Source organism: Phyllobates terribilis, unplaced genomic scaffold (genome assembly GCF_046119375.1).
Source record: "Phyllobates terribilis strain yellow unplaced genomic scaffold, ASM4611937v1 Scaffold_9__5_contigs__length_417890890, whole genome shotgun sequence".
NCBI classification, from domain to species: Eukaryota; Metazoa; Chordata; class Amphibia; order Anura; family Dendrobatidae; genus Phyllobates; species Phyllobates terribilis.
In genome coordinates this window covers 6177019-6200270 of record NW_027362769.1, presented here as the reverse complement: position 1 = coordinate 6200270, position 23252 = coordinate 6177019, and the positions used below count along the sequence as shown (strand labels likewise).

The 23252-nt window shown below is 41.0% G+C and overlaps 1 protein-coding gene across 2 annotated transcripts in view; it reads left to right on the top strand.

Moving 5' to 3' along the window:
* COL3A1 (collagen type III alpha 1 chain) overlaps positions 1–23252 on the top strand; it is a 132763-nt gene that overhangs the window by 74231 nt on the left and 35280 nt on the right. For both annotated transcript variants that reach the window (XM_073646298.1, XM_073646297.1), the window contains 8 exons: positions 14055–14153; positions 15497–15541; positions 15624–15722; positions 16475–16528; positions 20455–20562; positions 22052–22105; positions 22191–22289; positions 22629–22682. In XM_073646298.1, the coding sequence (XP_073502399.1) occupies positions 14055–14153; positions 15497–15541; positions 15624–15722; positions 16475–16528; positions 20455–20562; positions 22052–22105; positions 22191–22289; positions 22629–22682 (612 nt within the window). The remainder of the gene's footprint in view (positions 1–14054; positions 14154–15496; positions 15542–15623; positions 15723–16474; positions 16529–20454; positions 20563–22051; positions 22106–22190; positions 22290–22628; positions 22683–23252) is intronic.

Genomic DNA, 23252 nt, shown 5'->3' with positions numbered 1-23252 from the left:
AATAACATGTACTACCTATCCCATAGATGAAATATGTATGATCAGTAGTTGTCTAACCATGTCATCCTGCTATCTTGTGAAAAATATGGAGTCTATCGGAGATTTTTTCGGTTAAATTTCAGGTTTCTGCCGTTAGTGCAGGTAAGGGTGTGGTCTCCCTTCCTTTGAGCAGGACAGTACATTTATATAGCTTCACATATTGCTGGCTACTCATGTTTGGGACGAGATGGGTCCTGCTCTGCCCTTATTCACATTGACGTCACATTGACACCTTGTAAGGTTTTAATGCTAGAGATTAGGACCATCCCGAATTTGGTTACACCTTGACATTGGTGTGATGGATTTTACTCTTTGGTCAAAAAGAGTGTTTACTAGTGATGAGCGAGCTTGCTCGCAACTGCTCGGTACTCACCCGAGCATATCACTGTTCGAGATGCTCAGTGCTCAGCGAATACTTTCGAGATGCTCGGGCTGGAGCTCGGGTCCCTGACCGCATGTTTGGCGCTCTTTACACAGCTAATAAACATGCGGGGATTGCCTGACACTCACTGTAATGCCGTAGCCATGTTGGTTGTGGTATCACAGTGATTGGCTGGCCTCATAGCATCATCGGGTCTATATAAGACCCGGTGACCCTATGCTTGTCACATTCTACCCTGGAAACAGGCAGAGTAGGGAGAGGTGCTTCTGAGTGAGGGAGAGAATTAGCGGTTAATTAGTTAGGTATAGGTATTCCACAGTAAGATATACACTGCTCAAAAAAATAAAGGTAACACTTAAACAACAGAATATAACTCCAAGTGAATCAAACTTCTGTGAAATCAAACTGTCCACTTAGGAAGCAACACTGATTGACAATCAATTTCACATGCTGTTGTGCAAATGGAATAGACAATAGATGGAAATTATTGGCAATTATCAAGACACACTCAATAAAGGAGTGGTTCTCTAGGTGGGGACCACAGACCACATCTCAGTACCAATGCTGTCTGGCTGATGTTTTGGTCACTTTTGAATGTTGGTTGTGCTTTCACACTCGTGGTAGCATGAGACGGACTCTACAACCCACAGAAGTTACTCAGATAGTGCAGCTCATCCAGGATGGCACATCAATGCGAGCTATGGCAAGAAGGTTTGCTGTGTCTGTCAGCGTTGTGTCCAGAGGCTGGAGGCGCTACCAGGAGACAGGCCAGTACGCCAGGAGACGTGGAGGGGGCCGTAGGAGGGCAACAACCCAGCAGCAGGACCGCTACCTCCGCCTTTGTGCAAGGAGGAACAGGAGGAGCACTGCCAGAGCCCTGCAAAATGACCTCCAGCATGACCTCCAGCAGGCCACAAATGTGCATGTGTCTGCACAAACCGTTAGAAACTGACTCCATGAGGGTGGTATGAGGGCCCTACATCCATAGATGGGGGTTGTGCTCACAGCCCAACACCATGCAGGACGCTTGGCATTTGCCACAGAACACCATGATTGGCAAAGTTGACACTGGCGCCCTGTGCTCTTCACAGATGAAAGCAGGTTTACACTGAGCACATGTGACATGTGACAGAGTCTGGAGACACCGTGGAGAGCGATCTGCTGCCTGCAACATCCTTCAGAATGACCGGTTTGGCAGTGGGTCAGTAATGATGTGGGATGGCATTTCTTTGGAGGGCCGCACAGCCCTTCATGTGCTCGCCAGAAGTAGTCTGACTGCTTTAGGTACTGAGATGAGATCCTCAGATCCCTTGTGAGACCATATGCTGGTGCGATTGGCCCTGGGTTCCTCCTAATGCAGGACAATGCCAGACCTCAGGTGACTGGAGTGTGTCAGCAGTTCCTGCAAGATGAAGGCATTGAAGCTATGGACTGGCCCGCCCATTCCCCAGACCTGAATACAATTGAGCACATCTGGGAAATCATGTCTCGCTCCATACACCAACGTCACGTTGCACCACAGACTGTCCAGGAGTTGGCGGATGCTTTAGTCCAGGTCTGGGAGGAGATCCCACAGGAGACCATCCGCAACCTCATCAGGAGCGCATGCATTGTAGGGAGGTCATACAGGCACGTAGAGGCCACACACAATACTGAGCCTCATTTTGACTTGTTTTAAGGACATTACATCAAAGTTGGATCAGCCTGTAGTATGTTTTTCCACTTTAATTTTGGGGGTGACTCCAAATCCAGGCCTCCATTGGTTAATAAATTTGATTTCTATTCATGATTTTTGTGTAATTTTGTTGTCAGCACATTCAATTTTGTACAGAACAAAGTATTCAATGAGAATATTTCATTCATTCAGATCTAGGATGTGTTATTTGAGTGTTCCCTTTTTTTAGCAGTTTATATCCATCTATATACCCATCTGAACTAACAGTCCTTCTAAGGACTAATCCAGCTGCATACATTAATCCTGGTGATAACAGGAGTTAGACAGGCAGAGTTTGTGGACAGTGTAAAGAGCTGAATGGGGTCCATTGCACATTTTGTCTGCTGCTGCTGTTACAGATATCCATAGCCCTAGATATCAGGGCTAATAATCTTTTTGCACTTAATCCTGATTATTTGCTTAATAAGCAATATAATACACCATTTTAACTGCTACATTTGCTTGTTAGCAGAATACAGACATATTTGGCTGATTTTATTCACATTGCTGTATTGTGGAAACAGAGAAACTTGTCCATCATCAGATGTGATCCGATATTACTGCCGTAATAATCCAGACATTTTGAGGAAGTCTGCCAGTTGTGTGTTGTTCAACCTATTCACACTTGGTTGCTGACCAATAGCATATTACAAGGCCACTGCCTAAAACCGTGGTCATCAGACGTGATCCCATATTACTGCGGCAATAATCCTGAAATTGTTGGGTGTGTATCAAATATTATGCTCCATTTAATATCTGGCAGTTGTGTGTTGTTCCAAACTATTCACACTTGGTCGCTGACCAATACTATACTACAAGGCCAGTGCCTAAAACCGTGGTTGTCAGAAGTATCAGACATTACTGCGGTACTAATCCAGAATTCTTTAGGGAACGTATCAGATATTATACTCCATTTAAAGTATGTCAGCTGTCTGTTGTTTAACCTATTCACACCTGGTCGCTGACCAATAAAACTATTCACACTTGGTCCATTGCCAATACCATACTACAAGGCGACTGCCTAAAATCGTGGTCATCAGGTGTGATCCAATATTACTGCAGTAATGATCATGCTATTTTTTGGAGCATGCCAAATATTACACTCCAGTTAAACTCTGCCAGTTGTATGTTGTTCAGCCGATTCACACTTAGTCGCTGACCAATACCATATCTCTAACGCCACTGCCTAAAACTGTTTTCATCAGACGTGATCCCATATTACTGCGCTAATAATCCAGAAATTTTTGGGAGCGTGCCAGATTTTACACTCCATTTAAAGTCTGACAGTTGTGTGTTGTTCAAACCTATTTACACTTCGTCACTGACCAATAGCATATCTGTGAACAATGTTGTCAGAGTATTACGCCATTTTTATTTACTGACAATAAAACATACAAAAACTAAGCTAAAATGGATTTTCCTGGGAGAAATGTTAAGAAACATTCTTTGCAGGGTCATGACTTGTATATAAGGCCAAATAAATAATAAAAAAAAAAAATAGGGACTGTGGAAGAGATTTATGCGACCAGAATGAACACTCATCTCGAGCTGATGATACCACCTAGCAGCACATGTCCCTATTGTAAATGCATCTAACAGCAGTATCAATATGGATTAGAATAGACTTGTATTTTTTTCTGCAGCACGCAATATAAGGCAATAATACCATGCTGGATCGGTGTAATATGCTATCCATACTGTGATAGCTCACCCGTAAACAAATTACAGATGAGACAGGTAATATTCTAGAATATAGAATCTATTTGAATTGTCCTTCCAGTTATTAAGGAGTGTGTCTCCTGTACTGTTATTGCGTATGCAGCAATTTCATGGGCTGCCAAAAATTAAGATTCACTCCTATACACATTTGAAGAGGCGTAAAGAAACAAAACTCTAAAAACACAGCAGGATCTTTAGTATAAAAACTAGATTCGCCAAAGTAACCTCTTAATCCTTGAGAGCTTCAACACAATGTTCACAAGGTAGACAGCAGTGGTCTCCTAGACAACTAGCAAACTCCTTCATGATGATAGAGGCCAACATCTCCTTAGCTTGCTGGTACTTTTCTGTGGGAATGAGCTTGTCTCCAAACAGCCAGGAATATCCAATGAATGGCACGCCATGGTTTGGTATTAGCACCCAGTACCAAAAGTGAAGCCATCCACAATTTCCATATCTCAGGAATATTATTTGGTAGACTGACTTCCCAAATATTAGTTTCTCACAAAGGAGCTGAAGACACTGTGTGGCAGTAGGTGAAAGTTTCTCCAGCATAACCTGTTTGTTAGATATCAGAGGGAGAACAGAATTGGGCTTTGCCAAGGTGCCAGATTGCATCTTAAGTCTTATAGATTGCTGGAACTAGTCCACAGTAAAAAAGCAGCCATAGTGCCCAGGAACCTTCACACAGACTTTTCTTAGCCAGGGCTGCTTCTCGGTGACAGTTGTATTTCACCACAGCCATATTCTTTAGGTCGGTGAAAGGACTGACATAGAGGGAAACTGTATCTACTCCAGCTGTCATTTCTCACAGGAAGTCCTCTAATGCAGCTTGTTCCATAAGCAATGGCAGCCCGTCCAACATCAGCTCACACTTCTTGGTGCTTCGATACAAAAAGATCTTAACGCCTTGAATTTCATGACTACAGAGTTGGACAATGGCCTGATCTGAAATGCGTTTTGAGAAATAACGTGCATAAGCAAAGCCACAGTTTAGGCCTCTGAAGGTCATCATTAAGCCAAACTCATACAACTTTCCCACAGACTGAAAGAGGGGTATCAATAATGCATCTTCATATTTTCTGAGGAATATTGCCAATAAAAATTTCAGAACTACAGTATGTGGAAGAGCTTCTCCAACCCAACCTGGAGAGGGGCCACCATATTTCCTTTGTCCATTCTCTTGCACAAGTGATACATTAGAGCTCCTAATCCACTTGATGAGTCCAGCTTTATTTTTCCTGTACACCAAGTTGAGCCATATCTGAGGCTCACAAGCTGAACTGGCTGCTCCCTTCTGCTCCATGGCTCCTCCCCTGCAGTGTCTAAGTCTCTTTGGATAAAGGCATGTTACCAAGCTGATGGTCTGCAGAGAGTCTGATCTTTGATTATCCTTGTAAAGTCTCTTTCAATTCTCTGTCTATAATCTCCTGCTACAGAGGCATATGTTCCTTAAATAGTTCAATTGTCCTTTGAAGTACACATCCACAGGTCAAAGATTAGGAAGGGTATTATTCCACAGGTCTCAGGTCTCATTGTTTGACCCTTTAATCAATTTACATAGTTGGTATTTGGGGGCTCTTGTGAATTAACATCTAGCTGGCTTTAGTATAATATGCAGTTAGCATAGCAACAAACATCATTGTTTCAGAACCAAGAAAAGACAACAATCGGAGTTATACAATTACTGGTCAGTCCTTCTTCTTGGTCTACCATAGAAATACACATACATTCACAAGTCAACAAAAACATAATAGTGTATTTCTCTTGGCTTAGCAATTCTACCCATCTGGCTGATTAAGATTAGAAGCTGTTTCATCACAGCAGTGGAGGGCCACAGTTAAAAATTTATTTTCTATAATTAAGGAGTGGGTCTCCCAGACTGGTAGTGCCCATGCACTAAGTGCATGACTGAAAAACATTGATCCTTGGGGAGTTCACATATATACTATATATGTATTTAGAGGTAGGCCTCTAAAAATAGTTCCTACGTGCATCAAAAACACCCTTAAAAAAATTATGTGGGCATTTCATGAGGGTCACCCTGGTGATATGGTGGTGGAGGATGAGGAGAAGGAGAAGCTGGAGGGCGCAATAAAATAGAAGAAATCCTGAGGCATTTATATTACTTATGTCTGGGTGTGAAGGGGTGCCCCCCCAAAAAAATAACCACTGCATTTGAGTTTGTTTGATGCTATCATCTGGTGGTGTTGAGAAGTCTGGCCCAATCCAGCCCTTGTTCATTTTGTTAACTGTCAGCCTGTCAGTATTTTCAGTTGACAGGCGGATGCGCCTATCAGTTATATGCCCCGGGCGGCACTAAAAACCATCTCTGACAAAACGCTAGCGGCCATGACCTCCAAGTCATACAGAGACAGTTCATACCACATGTCCAGCTTGGATACCCAACAGTTGTAAGGCACAGAGAGGAATCATGGAGGACACTGGTACAGTCACCAAGGTAGTCCTTCAACATCTTCCAAAATGTTTCCCTCCTTGTCAGAGTACCCCGTGTATCAGGGACTGGGCGCTGGAAGGGTCTGAGAAAACTGTCCCAGACCTTTGACAGTGTTCCCCTGCCTCTCCCACATCTGGTTTGTGTCTCCCTCATCTGTACTCCTTGGGTGTCCAATTCCCATCTGTGACCTCTGCCACCAGCATTGTCAGATGGGAATTTTTTAAATAATTCTACAACAAGGGCCTTAAATACTGAATATCTCCAAAAATGAAGTCCTTTGGTTCCCTCCCTCTGCTAACCTTCCTATATCTGACTTTTACTAAACTACCTATATCTGCTTTTACTAACCTACCTATACCTGACTTTGCAATTTCCTTTAGGTGGTGCCACTATAAATCCCACTCAGCACGCCTGTTGTGCTGGAGTCATATTTGACACACAACTTTCCTTTATTCCCCATGGAAAATCACTCACTTGCTCATGTCACCTGCACATTAAAAACATCTCCAAAATCTGACCTTTTCTCACCTTTGATACTGCAAAAACTCTTAATGTCGCTCTTATTCACTACTGCAACTCTCTTCTAATTCGGTCTCCCTGTAAACAATCTCTCTACTCTCTAATACATTCTGAATGAAGCAGCCAGGGTCATATTTCTATCAAGCTGCTTCACCAATGCCTCTACCCTGTGCCACTCATTACACTGGTTAGGTAACCCATTCACTACAGAATACAATACAAACTCCTCTCTCTTACCCACCAAGCTCTCCACAGTCCTGCACTGCCCTATATCTCATCCCTCAATTCTGTCTATCTCCCCTCCCGTGCTCTCCGTCTTGCAACTGATCTAATACTAACATCCTCCTTAATCCAAACCTCACATCTCCGTCTCCAAGACTTCTCTCGTGCCGCGCCAGTTTTCTGGAATGCACTACCCCAAATTATGTAACTTATATCTAGCCCCCATGTTTTTAAACCTGCTTTAAAAACATATCTGTTTAGACAAGCCTATCACCTCAACTTACTAACCCAGCTCCCCCCTTTTCCCTCTTTAATCTTAATATGCTGCCTATTCATCTGTCTCCATGTCCTCCATGCACGCAATAGCACAAGGTAACTGCACTTAGACAGATACTGGCTGATGACCATGTTCTACCTATTGTGTCTCTCTATTTCCATATAGATTGTAAGCTTGCGAGCAGGGCCCTCACTCCTTCTATAACTGTTGAAATGTGATACATTGTATTGTTTGTATTGTCTGTATGTGCATGTCCCTACTTAATTGTAAAGTGCTGCAGAATATGTTGGTGCTATATAAATAAAAATTATTATTATTGAGTGTGACCAACTAGTAATTGCTGTCACCCAAAATGTGTACAACGCGAGGGTCACGGTAAAGGCCACAGAACATAAAGTCAGCCATATGTGCCAGACTGCCAACAGCCAAGACTTCCCTGTCTTCACCAAGAGGAAGACTTTCCATTTTCTCCTCCTCCTCCTCATTATCACCCACTCCGCATTGAGATAAGATGAGGCTGGGCTGTGTAGCATCACCCTGTATAGTTCCTTGTCCATCTCATCATGCTCCGCCCGCAATGCCTCCTCTTAAATTTTGAGCAACGAGCATTTCAGTAGACAGTGAAGCGGGATGGTGACGCCGCTAATTATGGCATCATCACCGCTTACCATCTTGGTAGAGTCCTCAAAGTTTTGGAGAATGGCACAGATGTCAGACATCCATGCCCACTCATCAGCTTTTATGTGCGGAGGCTGACCTGAATTCCGACGGACGTGTTGAAGCTGATACTCAACAACTGCCCTCTGCTGTTCACAAATCATTCCAAACAGCTGCAACGTTGATTTCCAACTTATGGTCCCATTGCACCCCAGTCATTGAGCTGGAAGCTGCAAACGCTGCTAAAGCACTGCCAGGGCGGCGGAAGCTGTAGCTGACTTTCTGAAATGGGCACACACGCGGCATACTTTCACAAGCCACTCTGGCAGATCCGAGTAGGTTTTGTACCACTAAGTTGAGCACATGGGCCAGGTATGGTACGTGTGCAAGGTTGCCAAGCCTCAGAGCCGCCACCAAGTTCCCGACATTGTCCCACACAACCATGCCTGGCTGTAAGTTCAGCGATGAGAGCCACAGATCTGCCTGCTCTGTTACAGCTTTCAACAACTCTGCAGCGATGTGCAGTTTGTCACCTAAGAATACAGTCCTGCTCATTGTTATTGGCACCTATGAAGTTTAAGTACATAATCTGGAATATCTCCTGAAAAAAATGTATCAAGTGATGGAGATGGAGGCTGAAGAGGAGGAGGTACAGGAGCTCTAGGACGTGTTCAATCCCAGGGTCCAAACTTTAAGTGCATAATCTGGAATATCTCCTAAAAAAAAATGAATCAAGTGATGGAGATGTGGGGACAACCCTAATTGACCCAGGACCCGCAACCCTCTGCGTCGGGAGGACGTGTTCCATCCCAGGGTCTGACTGTATCCTGGCTTTCCACAATCTGCAAAAACACTAGTGCATCTCCCGCCTCGACTACTGAATCATCCTGCTCTGTGGCCTCTTTTCTAACACTCTTGCACCCCTCCAATCTATCCTAAACTCTGCTGCCCGACTAATCCACCTGTCGCCCACTATTCCACAGCCTCTCTTCTCTGTCAATTCCTTCACTGGCTCCCCATTGCCCAGAGACTCCAGTTCAAAACCCTAACCTTGGCATGCAAAGCCATCCACAACCTGTCTCCTCCATACATCTGTGACCTAGTCTCCCGGTATTTACCTGCACGCAACCTCCGATCCTCACAAGATCTCCTTCTCTTACTCCCCTTTTATCTATTCTTCCCACAATCGCATACAAGACTGATCCCGTCCATCCCCCCTACTCTGGAACTCTCTACCCAAAAACATATCAGACTCTCACCTACTGTTGAAACCTTCAAAAGGAACCTGAAGACCCACCTCTTCTGACAAGTGTACAACCTGCAGTAACCCTCACTCCACCATACCACTGCACGACCAGCTCTACCCTCACCTACTGTATCCTCACCCATCCCTTGTAAACTGTGAGCCCTCGTGGGCAGGGTCGTCTCTTCTCCTGTACCAGTCGCAGTCACGTTTTTGTTCAGGATTATTGTAATTGTTTTTGCAATGTATACCCCTTTTTCACATGTAAGACGCTATAATAATAAATAATAATAATGTGGTCCAGACTCACGGCTACTGAGACTGGACCGTGTGGAAGACAGGGTGGTGGTGGCAAACTGACTGGAAGCATTATCTATTTATCTGCTATCCAACTAACAACCTTTTCACACTGGTCTGGCTTCAATAGTGGTGTTCCGCGGCCCCCTAGAAAGTGGGACAAGAAGCTAGGTTGACATGATGTGGGTGCTTGTTGTGCTCCCTCAGCAGGCACAGTTTCATCTTGCCCACGTCCTCTGTGTGCACCATCACCATTACATCCACTTCCCCATCCCTTGCCACGCACTCTGCCCAAATGGAGTTTAATATTTGCCACTTTGCCAAAAATCTCTGTATTATTACCGCAGTATTACAGGATCACATCTGATGACCACGGTTTTAGGCAGTGACTTGGGATGCAGAGATGCTTCCAGGGGTCGTCCCCATGCTGTTCCCATGTCATTTCAGTACTATATGGATTTTTCTGATCATGTCTCACACACTACATGACCAGATGAGGTAGTAAAATATTAAAATTACTTTTACTGATGAACGTATTTTCCACAGTTTAAAGCAATGCGAAAGCACATCAAAAACACTACGTGTGAACATAGCCCAAGGTGTGGAAGAGCATTTTTGTTTTTTGATATTTTTTTTTGCCTTATATACAAGTTATTACCCTGGAAAGAATGTTCCTTAACATTTTTTCCAGGAAAAGCCATTTCGGATTAGTTTTTGTATGTTTTATTGTGAGTCTGTAAAAGCGGCGTAAAACTCTGACAACATTGTTCACAGCAGTGACCTGGGAGTCAGAGATGCTTACAGGAGTCTTCTCCATGTTGTTCCCATGTAATTTCAGCACTGTTCCCATTGATTTGGTAAATTTTTAGGCCCCCTCCAGACCTCTGGGGAGGGCCGCCGGAAAAATACTTGAGTTTCCCATTGACTGACATTGGGCTCGTCGCTTCGAGCACCCGAGCATTACGATTTGCTCATCCCGAGAAAGGAGCACCTGAGCATTTTAGTGCTCGCTCATCACTAGTGTTTACTAAGGATCCAATTTTATTTATGTTCACTATTGCTTTTACTTATTTACTTACATCAGTGTATTGTTCATTTTGTTTCTGTCTTGGATTTTGTCTGTTTATCGGCCAGTGTGAACATGCTCCTATTTTGCATGCATATTAACTTATTATCCAGTTCATTTTTTTTTCAGTTCTAGTTAAGGGAATAGTTGTCACTCATGTACACGGATGTGGCTGGAGGTCACTGACTTCATTACATTGATTTCTCAAAGGGAAACTGTCAGTAGGATCACCCTCCCTAAGCCATATACAGGTGCATCTCACTAAATTAGAATATCATCAAAAAGTTAATTTATTTCAGTTCTTCAATACAAAAAGTGAAACTCCTATATTATATAGAGTCATTACAGAGTGATCTATTTCAAGTGTTTATTTCTGTTAACGTTGATGATTATGGCTTACAGCCAATGAAAACGCAAAAGTCGTTATCTCAGTAAATTTGAATAATTAACAAAAAACACCTGCAAAGGCTTCCTAAGCATTTAAAAAGGTTTCTTAGTCTGTTTCAGTAGGCCCCACAATCATAGGGAAGACTTGACAGATGTCCAGAAGTCAGTCATTGACACACTAAGTAAATGCAAAATAAATTTTGTATTTCAATTGGAAATCAAGGTCCCAGAGTCTGGAGGAAGAGTGGAGAGGCACGCAATCCAAGCTGCTTGAGGTCTAGTGTGAAGTTTCCATAATCAGCTATGGTTTTGGGAGCCATGTCACCTGCTGGTTTAGGTCCACTGTGTTTTATCAAGGTCAAAGTCAGTGTAGCTGTTTACCAGGAAATTTTAGAGCACTTCATGCTTCCCTCTGCCGACAAGCTTTTTGGAGATGGAAATGTCATTCTCCAGCAGGACTTGGCACCTGTCCACACTGCCAAAAGAACCAATACCTGGTTTAAAAACAACAGTATCACTATACTTGATTGGCCCGCAAACTCGCCTGACCTTAACCCCATAGAATCTATAGGGTATTGTAAAGAGGAAGATGAGAGACACCAGACCCAACAATGCAGACGAGCTGAAGGCTATCAAAGCAGCCTGGGCTTCCATAACACCTCAGCAGTGCCACAGACTGATCGCCTCCATGTCACGCTGCATTGATGCAGTAATTGATGCAAAAGGAGCCCCGACCAAGTATTGAGTGCATTTACTGAACATACATTTCAGTAGGCCAACATTTCGGATTTTAAAAACATTTTTCAAGCTGTTGATATAAAGTATTCTAATTTACTTGGATAATGACTTTTGTGTTTTCATTGGCTGTAAGCCATAATCCTCAACATTAACAGAAATAAACACCTTGAAATAGATCACTCTGTTTGTAATGACTCTACATAATATATGAGTTTCACTTTTTGTATTGAAGAACAGAAATAAATTACATTTTTCATGATATTCTAATTTAGTGAGAAGCACCTGTATATGGGCATGTAGGTCTTAGGAAGCTGAATAAAATGATACCTTGTTAACTGCGATCTGATGTCTTATTCCAGAGAAATCCATGTTTTTCTTATATGTAAATGAACTGTTAAGATCTATGGGCTGGACACTGATCCACAGAAACTCCAATGCTTATTTTAAATGAAAGAGGCAATACCAGTGTAATATGTAATGGCCACTCTCTGCTCTCTTGATTACACTGTAGAACTGACATCTGCAGGTTCCTATCAGCTTCAGCTTCCATCTCACAGGCAGACAGTGGTGCAATACAGCAGAGTTGGGAGAGATGCAGCAAATGTGTTTGTAAGAAGACCAAGTTCAGTTCTCCCGTTCTGTGTTAGTTACATGTCTCACACTGGTAACTCCTGCTTTAATTAAAAATAATCTCAGGAGGTAGATTCTCATATACTGTAGGTCAGTGTCCAGGCCATAGAACTTAACAGCTCATTTACATATAAGAAAAACATGGATTTCTCTGGAAGAAAACATCGGATCGCAGATATCAAGGTATCATTTTATTCATCTTCCTATGACCTACATGCCCATATAGATGGCTTAGAAGGGTTAATCCTACTGATAGATTCCCTTTAAAAGTGACAGCATTTAACATATATCATTATGTCATTTTCTTTGGCCAAGCTGGTAAACTTCTAGGAAGGGTGAATAACAACTAGCATGACTACCATAGCACCTCTCACAGGCTTTGTCACCCAAAGTGTTCACTACCTCAGGAACATTAGCCACATCTAATAATAAAGATGAAAACATTTTTCATTAAAGGGGATCTGTCAGTAGGATCACCCCTCCTAAGCCATCTATATGGGCATGCAGATCATATGAAGCTGAATAAAATGATATCTTGATATCTGCAATCTGATTTCTTATTCCAGAGAAATCCATGTTTTTCTTATATGTAAATGATTTTCTTATATGTAGATGAGCTGCTCAGGGCTATGGACCGGACACTGATCTGCATGATAATCTGCCTCCAGAGCCTATTTTAAATTAAAGGGGCGTTACCAATGTGATGTGTAATGGTCTCTCTCTGCTCTCCTAATCTCGCTGCAGAGCTGTGTGTGATTGTACCGGACACATCTGCAGGTTCCTCTCCGCTTCAGTTTCCATCTCACAGACAGCGTTACAATATTGTTGCAATACAGCAGAGCTGTGAGAGCTGCAGCTGCTAATGTGTTTGTAAGGAGACAAAGTTCAGTTCTACTGTTCTGTTAGTTACATATCTTACACTGGTAACACCTCTTTTTATTTAAAATGACTTCTGGAGGCAGATTCTCATGCCCATAGCCCTGAACAGCTCATTTACATATAAGAATACATGGATATCTCTGGAATAAAACATCAGATCACAGGTATCAAGGTATCACTTTATTCAGCTTTCTATAATCTACCTGCCAATATAGACAACTTAAGAGGAATGATCCTACTGAAAGATTCCCTTTACATGTACCAACTCAATGGACCTTTGTAGCTTTATTAAAGAGGAAAATTTACAGCACAAAAAATATGGACAAAATCCTGATATCAAAATCTTGAGCAAGAGAGTTTTCACTAAGGCTCTTTGCTCTGTTCACACCTTGTTGAGCCCTTGTGATGAACTTAAGGCAGATAGTGTTGACATACTGTGTGCCACTCTGTACATAGGCTGCAATGTAAAAAAAACGAGACTACACTTTTCTATACAGTTGAAAAAAAATGGTATACTGATGCACCAGCAAAGGACTCCCCTTGACCTTCCTCTTGTTTATAAGGCCCTGTAATGTACTTGAGATGTACAGTATGTACCTGGCGCTTTCTGACAGTATACACAAGACGTATGAGGAAAACTGAATATTAAAATGACATAAAATGTATTGCTATCTCTCATTATTATATGATTTTATCAGAAGAAAAAAAAGAATAATTATGTAAATATTTTACAAAACCTTGATAGTGATGTAGAAGATAGTGTGACCATTGTTATTATGCATGCAAATAGTGGTTAATTAAGGCTTTACTTCTTTTTGTCTGATTAGGGTGAAATTGGATCTCCTGGATCTCGTGGTTCTGATGGGTCTCCAGGGTCTAGAGGGGAACAAGGTGCCCAAGGACCTGCTGGTTTGACTGGTCCTTCTGTAAGCATTGTTTTTTCATATTATCTGTGTGTACAGATGGATAGATAGATTGATAGAATAGTATACTAACGGAGGTAGTGACTGCCTCCATATTTGGCTAAGAACTCCTTCCATAACCCTAAGGGTATGCACACATATTCAGTATTTACAGCAGAAAAATCTGCTGCAAATACTGGAGTGGTGGCAGGAAAATCACTGCATAAAATACGTGAAATTTTGCCTTGTAAAGCGCTGCAAAAATTCTGAAAGAATTCATATGCTGCAGATTGAACCTGTTTCAAATCTGCAAAGAAAAATTAAGCAGTACGTGCATGAAATTACAGAAATTTCATTCACTTTTCTGGTACAGTAAAACGCTGAGTTTTTCAATGCAAAATTGCATGGAAAAAATGCAACATGTGAATATACCATAAGACTGTTTTTAATTAATGCTGGATCCTACCTGCCCTTTAAACTTGTAGGCCTTTATCCTAGGAGAGTCATGTTTAATAAATATTAGATTAGAGTTCCATCAAAGAAATGTATGCCTTGTTGCGGGTGATGGGCTCTCATGAATTGGTCAATTTATGCCCTAAGTACCTTCAGTTTATAAGTATATTGTATATAGCAGTAATGCAGTTCAAATTTCATATATTTAATATTTGCATACATCATAAAGTGTGCTGATAGATAGATAGATAGATACCTGCACATCAGTGAGCCACGACATTAAAGCAACTGAAAAGGGAAAAAAATAACATTTTCTCATGACATTGGCACCTGTCAATGATGATGTCAAGTAGGAAGCGGGGAAATAAAGGAAAGTATAAGGATCTGGGGATCTTTGACAAGGTCTTAATTGTGATGGCTAGACAATTGGGTCACAACATCTCCAATAACGGGTGTTTCCAATGTATAGTGGTTAGAACCTACTAAAAGTGAACAAAGGAAAGAACAATTTGACCACCAAAATTCCAATATCCTGATCTAGAGAAGCAATCGAGCATCTGTAGTTTGTGCTGGAAAATCATTCCGATCCATAAAGGCTCCACCTTTCCACCCAGAATTTCAATAAAAAGTGGTGGTTGTTTTAGGGTGCTGGTCTTCTCAAAGGAGATGGTCACTATAATGTATGATGAAACTTGAAATCTTTACCAGAAAATATGTGAGGAATAATGGGTTATTCTTCTCCTAATATACACTTTTTTATGACTGTTATTCACATTCAATATAACGTATATGATATAATTTCAGAGTCCTTCTTGTAGAGAGAAAACTGTGGGTGGAAAAGGAGTGGTTTCATGGTATACATCTATTATGTTTTATTCACATCTGATCAGACTTTGCAATAAATGTAATTTTAGGGTCCTCCTGGTAGAGATGGAAATCCGGGTGGCAAAGGAGAAATGGTAGGAATGACACAATACAGAACACATTTGTTTTATCTCAATACATACAGTGGAACCTACAAATTACTTTTATCCTCAAAAGGGTCCTGGTGGTGTGCCTGGTGCTCCTGGTCTGGCTGGTGGTCGTGGTCCTCCTGGTCCACCTGGATCTAATGGAACTCCTGGCTTACGTGGTGGATCAGTAAGTAACCAGAAACCATGACGTTGTTTGAAACATTATCATATATTTAAAACATGAGTACCTTTGATTGGAAATTTCTTGTTTATTACAAGCTATTCTTTAAAAAATTGGTTTCTTAAACTGTTATTGTTATTTCTTGCAAAACATCTATTTGATGTTTTCTTACAAGGATATAAAATTGGTCTAAGAAATTAATATTTTTAATATAGGATCTGTGAATTGCTCCATCAGAGGATACTGCAAGTGTGATTTTCTCAAAGTTTTTAGAGCGTCTTATAAAAATGGCATGAATTTCCTGTGTTTTTTACAAACATTTTTGTTGCTTTCTTTTTTGCATTTGCATTAGACAATTTTGCCATACATTTTTTTCCTATAAAAAGCTGCAGAAAAACGCCTTATCTAAAGCCTGCTGTATTATAAAAATAATGCAAAGAACTATCCAAAAGCAAGAAAAAAGTCACAAAAAGCTGTAGTGTTTGTAGAAAGTTTCATATTCTCCTATTGACAGTCAGATAACATCTGGCTGCTGTGTTTATTGCGTCCCACAAAAACGCGGCAAAAAGCAAGCTGGGGAAAAAAACTAAAAAGTGACATTTTTTTCTTAGTTGCCTTCAGACTCAGCGTATTATATGGTGTTAATAACATATGATATGGTAAAGATAGAAAGAAAAAGGCTATTCACTAATATTCAATTAAAGTCGATTCCTTGGTATTTTTTAAATAATGTTCAGTGATTTTTTTTCCTTTTTTAGGGAGAATCTGGCAAAGATGGCTCAAAAGGAGAGCCCGGATTAAAAGGAGAGCGTGTAAGTCAATAATTCTGGATTGATAAAACTGAACATTCTTGTTAACTTTCCCAAACAAGAATCATGAACACAACCAAAGTAACTAATTCATATACAAATGGGAAAGTTTATTAGCTACAATATTTCATTATACATTAGCAAAAAATAAGAATATAATCATATTAAAAAGTGAATGAACCACACATGAAGATGAAGGAGTGCAATGGATTCCCCGTAAGAAATTACATTTAATCAGAACAGATTAGAAGTAATGGCACCTAAATAACGATGGGTAGATACACATGTATGCGTTCAGTAAGAACACTGTACCTCTGAAATTCCTGCACATAGAGAGAAGAGCAAATGTGATCATTCATAATACTGTATGTATGCCCAACATAGTGGTAAAACTGACAAGGAGAGCAAAGAATAAAGGTAGAGACAGAATACCGAATGTGGTGCAAAAGGTGAGGAACTCCGATGTACTCCACATGCACCTCGCACAAATAGGCTTTGTTTACCATGTACAGATTTCATTTATGCAAAACGCATGTCAGTGGTGTTGGACACCGGGGTTCCTCATCATCTGAGCTGCATTTTGTACTGGCTCCACCTTACGCCTGTCCTAAAGGTGTATCTGCACAGCATTAAATAACTGCTGACTGGTAATATGTTTTCTGGTTTGCGATCACTTACATGGCTGTTTACACAAGCAGACCACGCGTCCGATGTGAACTGAGAAATCCATAATAGATTGTTCAGTGCACATAGACTGCCATTGTTCTTGGCAGCACAGGTCCTACTTACAACATGATGATGCACTGCCGAGAACAATCATCTTTTGGCTTGCTAAAAGGACAAAGGATCATGGTGAACTGGACCATCCATGACGATATTTATTTAATGGTCCCTAAACATCGTGCTACGGTACCCCTGAGTGAGTGTGATTTGGAGGTTTGCTGCTTACACCTCTCCAGGCCATAAGTGGTTCGATGGTTCGGGGATCTTTTCAATAAGCGACAAATCAGTGAGACTAGCATGCATTTTAAAAAGATAAAAATGCCATTACAGGCATACTTCGAACAGGGTTTCAAAACTTGATAACATTCACGATATTTCTCATAAATTTATTTTATATTAGACAGAGGTTCATACTTATATTGAGTTTCAAATGGCATCTGGACTGTATGGTTACAATTCAAGAGTGACAGAGAACTTCTCAAGCTTTCTAGCTCTGGCCTTCACATTCTTTCTCCTCCACTGTAATCAGCACCACATGTTCCTTCCTTGTCGGAATGGCACTTTATACACGTCCGGGACCAGTTTAGACATTGTTCTGTAGCCCACTCTTTACTAGCTGCCGAGGGGAAGTATGCCTCCCTCAGCTCTGTGTATTGCTACAGCAGGTACTCACTGATGGTGGAAAGGAACCTTCTTGTTACTCTTCCTTCTATTTCTGCACTCAGTCATCTAAGTAGTTAGTTGCTGTAGAACTTGTTCTAGAATGTTTTAACCGTTCGATTCTCCCACTTGTGGCCTTCTAATGAACTATACTTCTCATCTATATCTTCAATCTCTTTTTTTCTGTCTCACAAAACAGGAACCAGCTTCCTGTGTGGCCATGGAGCTCATCCACACCTGGGCTGGTTTCTAACTGTTAATCCTATCCGTAGGCTAACTATACTGCTGCTGCATACAGTATATAAAATCACATGTAAAACAGGTTATTGCAATACATCAATGCAATAAATCTTCAGAGAGGGTGTCAGGACAACTTCTCCACCTTTACCATTTCAATAAAAACTACAGTTTTGCTCGTTCAAGTGAACTGCGGCCTGATCAGACTGCACGATTATTGTGAAACGAGCGTTCCTAGGAGCACTCATTCACAATAATAATGCACCTTAAAGCTTTTGTTGGCCATATATAAGTATATTATGAATCATCACATTTAGCAATGTTTTGTTCTTATCTTTATTTGCAAGCCTCTCAGGAGTAAATTGTTTTTGAATATGTTACATGTATACTCATTCTCTCTATGAATATTTTTATGTCATCACTTCATGAATTTGCAGCAAGAAATGACATATAATCCGAACTGAAGTTCTTCCATCTATGTGTGTGCGGATTCACTTTTTAATATGTGCTTAATCTTTTTTTTTTCCTTTTAACTAAAATATATACGCACTGCTCCAAAAAAATAAAGGGAACACTTAAACAACAGAATATAACTCCAAGTAAATCAATCTTCTGTGAAATCAGACTGTCTACTTAGGAAGCAACACTGATTGACAATCAATTTCACATGCTGTTGTGCAAATGGAATAGACAATAGATGGAAGTTATTGGCAATTATCAAGACACACTCAATAAAGGAGTGGTTCTGCAGGTGGGAACCACAGACCACATCTCAGTACCAATGCTTTCTGGCTGATGTTTTGGTCACTTTTGAATGTTGGTTGTTCTTTCACACTTGTGGTAGCATGAGACGGACTCTACAAACCACAGAAGTTGCTCACGTAGTGCAGCTCATCCAGGATGGCTCATCAATGCGAGCTGTGGCAAGAAGGTTTGCTGTGTCTGTCAGCTTACTGTCCAGAGGCTGGAGGAGCTACCAGGAGACAGGCCAGTACACCAGGAGATGTGGAGGGGGCCGTAGGAGGACAACAACCCAGCTGCAGGACCGCTACCTCCACCTTTGTGCAAGGAGGAACAGGAGGAGCACTGTCAGAGCCCTGCAAAATGACCTCCAGCAGGCCACATATGTGCATGTGTCTGCACAAACGGTTAGAAACTGGCTCCATGAGGGTGGTATGAGGGCCCAACATCCACAGATGGGGGTTGTGCTCAGAGCCCAACACCGTGCAGAACACTTGTCATTTGCCACAGAACACCATGATTGGCAAAGTCGACACTTTCGCCCTGTGCTCTTCACAGATGAAAGCAGGTTCACACTGAGCACATGTGACAGACGTGACAGAGTCTGGAGACACCGTGGAGAGCGATCTGCTGCCTGCAGCATCCTTCAGCATGACCGGTTTGGCAGTGGGTCAGTAATGGTGTGGGGTGGCATTTCTTTGGAGGGCTGCACAGCTCTTCATGTGCTCACCAGATGTAGCCTGACTGCCATTAGGTACCGAAATGAGATCCTCAGACCCCTTGTGAGACCATATGCTGGTGTGGTTGGCCCTGGGTTCCTCCTAATGCAGGACAATGCCAGACCTCATGTGGCTGGAGTGTGTCAGCAGTTCCTGCAAGATGAAGGCATTGAAGCTGTGGACTGGCCCGCCCGTTCCCCAGACCTGAATCCGATTGATCACATCTGGGACATCTTGTCTCGCTCCATACACCAACGTCACCACAGACTGTCCAGGAGTTGGCGGATGCTTTAATCCAGGTCTGGGAGGAGATCCCACAGGAGACCATCCGCAACCTCATCAGGAGCATGCCCAGGCTTTGTAGGGAGGTCATACAGGCAGGTGGAGGCCACACACAATACTGAGCCTCATTTTGACTTGTTTTAAGGACATTACATCAAAGTTGGATCAGCCTGTAGTGTGTTTTTCCACTTTAATAATGGGGGTGACTCCAAATCCAGGCCTCCATTAGATAATAAATTTGATTTTCATTGATGATTTTTGTGATTTTGTTGTCAGCACATTCAACTTTGTACAGAACAAAGTATTCAATGAGAATATTTCATTCATTCAGATCTAGGATGTGTTATTTGAGTGTTCCCTTTATTTTTATGAGCAGTGTATATTCTATCTGCGCTATCTAATAAACTTTTCCATATTTATATGAATTAGATACATTATTTTTTTTTGTTTGTGAATGTATTAACGGTATGTGACCATTGTACTGCATGTGTACTATTAGAACGCTTGTTACTTGAATAATTAAGGTACTGTATGTAGTTATATTGTTGTTTCCGTTACTGTGTTTAGGGAGAAGCTGGAACTCCAGGTGCACCTGGTCCTGCAGGAGAAGAAGGCAAAAGAGGAGCTAATGGGGAACCAGGAACAAATGGTGTACCAGGAACCCCAGGAGAAAGAGTAAGCTTAGTTATATTCTGTTAAAAATAGGCAGTTTTATTACCGTATATAAAAAATTGGAGGTGCTTACACACCTATGTCCTCAAATATTAGTAGAGTTATTATACAGTTTTAAAATACATTTAAAATAAAGCAATTTAATCCAAGAAAAATACTATAAAGAAAAAAAATGTGCTAGTTGTGTTTGTGGTGCTTTCACTCATTGACGTCCTGCATGTTTTTATACAATTACTTTTTAGCAACATAATAACATGTCCCCTAAGAGTTTATAGAAGACTTCTGTGGCCATTCACACGTTTTCATTTTGCAATTTTTTCACTGTAATTTGGCAAGTCACAGGTGACCCAGTTACAGGTAAAAACATTAGCTACTGTTGGAGCAGAGGGGACTGCCGGTGACCCAACATGCTTCTGCTACTTTGGATGACCTTCAAACGAGCATTGTACATTTACACTGATGCAAGTTAAAAACCCAGGATCAGCCGGTTTTCAGTAAGATGGTGGTGACGCATGCACAGATTGAGATCTCGACTCCTCATTGATAATACGAGAGGCAGTGGAGGGGCCGTGGCAAAGTCGAAGACCCTACCCACAGTCCCACCCCACAGGCCCACTCTGATGCTCGAAGAGCTTACTGCACCAACATTTCTAATGATAATTAAACAATAACCAGGCTGCAGATTTCTACACTGAAAGTATAACAGTGATTTTATGCCCATACCTTTAGTTTAACATGTATGATCCTAATGACTCTTTAATGATTGAGTGGATTTTACATTTTGCTTACAGAGCTATTTGCATCTTTTAAAATCATGATGAATGACTAGGATATTCCATTGCTGTATGATAAACCCCCAGCGATCCTAAGAATGACGAAGAGATTTAACTCTTCATACATTTCAATATTTGGTTCAGCACTGCATGCCACTTAATATTTTTCCTGTATGGCGGTATCCTGGGCACCCAGCTGCTAAGGAAAAACATTGATAGATGTGCAGCACTAAATCACTACTGCACTCATTTATTCTCAGGATTGATGGAGGTTCTAGAAGTTGAACCCCTTTGATCATAAAGTGATGGCGTGGTTGGCAAGGTTAGAAGTAAACTATAGTTCATGGAGTGAACGTTGTCCAGTAGTTTACATTCAGTTTTAGTTTACATGTATGATGGAATAAACTTATTTACAATACATTTGTAGATGATTACTGTTCAGGATGTTTTGTAATATAAATGTTAAAGAATTGTCCACTACTAGGACAACCCCTTCTCATTCATTATATTTTGTCCTGTTAAAATAAAAAGAATTTTTTTAAGGGATTTATCCATTACCTTGGATACTTTTTGTACTATTATGAACCCAGTAGAAATGAAATTACTTAGATGGCATACTATTCTTAAAACCGGGCTTCAAATTTACTGTATATTAAGCAGTGCTAAAAATACAATATTCAGCTGAAGTATTTCATCTATGTGCATTGCTTCCCATCTAGGGATCTTCAGGTTTCCGTGGGCCTCCAGGTAGCAATGGAGCACCAGGTGAAAAGGTAATTCAATTCTGTATTTTCTAGATAAACAGATAGATAGATAGTTAAAAAAAAATATCCAACTATATTTCTTTTATGTCCTTAGGGACCTGGAGGAGAACGTGGATCAGCTGGCAGTCCTGGACCTAGAGGAATTTCTGGTGAACCAGGAAGAGATGGAGGTCCAGGCCTACCTGGCATGAGGGTAGGTGTATGTATATATATATATATATATATATAAATATATATATATATATATATATATATATATATATATGCATACATACATGCATGCATACATACATACATACATACATACATACATACATACATACATGCATACATACACATATATATATATATATACTGTATGTACAGAATTTCATCATATCTATTGATTGTATTAAAGACAAAAAAATATCTAAAATATTAATATTATTGAAATTGCTATAAAGCAATATATTTCATTATTAACATGTAATTATGTTTAGTGTAATAAATCTGGCAAGTCCTATGTCTGACAAAATTTTACTCTATATGTTAGGGTCTTACAGGAAGTCCAGGCGGCCCTGGATCTGACGGCAAGCCAGGACCCTCGGTAAGTGTTCACTATCAGGTTGAAAGGTGTATCTCCACAAAAAAGAGAGAAAGGAAGACAGAGAGCGCACCAATCTAAGTGTAGTATATGTCGGTAATATGAATATTTATAATGGTCTTTTGCACTCACCTTTATTTGGTCTTTCAATTCAGCTTACTGATCTCTAAGGATCACAAAGAAAGGGATTTTCTCCTTTCAGTTGGTTTGCTGCATACACCTGGTGGCTATTCAATAGCCCTGCTCGGGTTATCATAGGAAAGAGATTTTGACAATAATGTTCATCCAGGCCAAATGCGCTCCCAAGAAGCCAGTGAATACTGTGGGTATATATTCTCCAAACGATCTTTACTACTCAAGTAAATACAACGCGTTTCGACAAGATTATGTCTTCCTCAGGTATATTCTCAGAAATTTTTAAGATACAGCTTCTACTTAAAGGAAGCAAAAGCACCGTTTTGGGTGGGGGCTGTGTTCCACACAAAGCAGACACACCCATTCCCTTAGACATCAGTACATTTACATATCTTTTAACAAAGTATTTAGCATAGCATTAAGCGTTATGAACTAGTA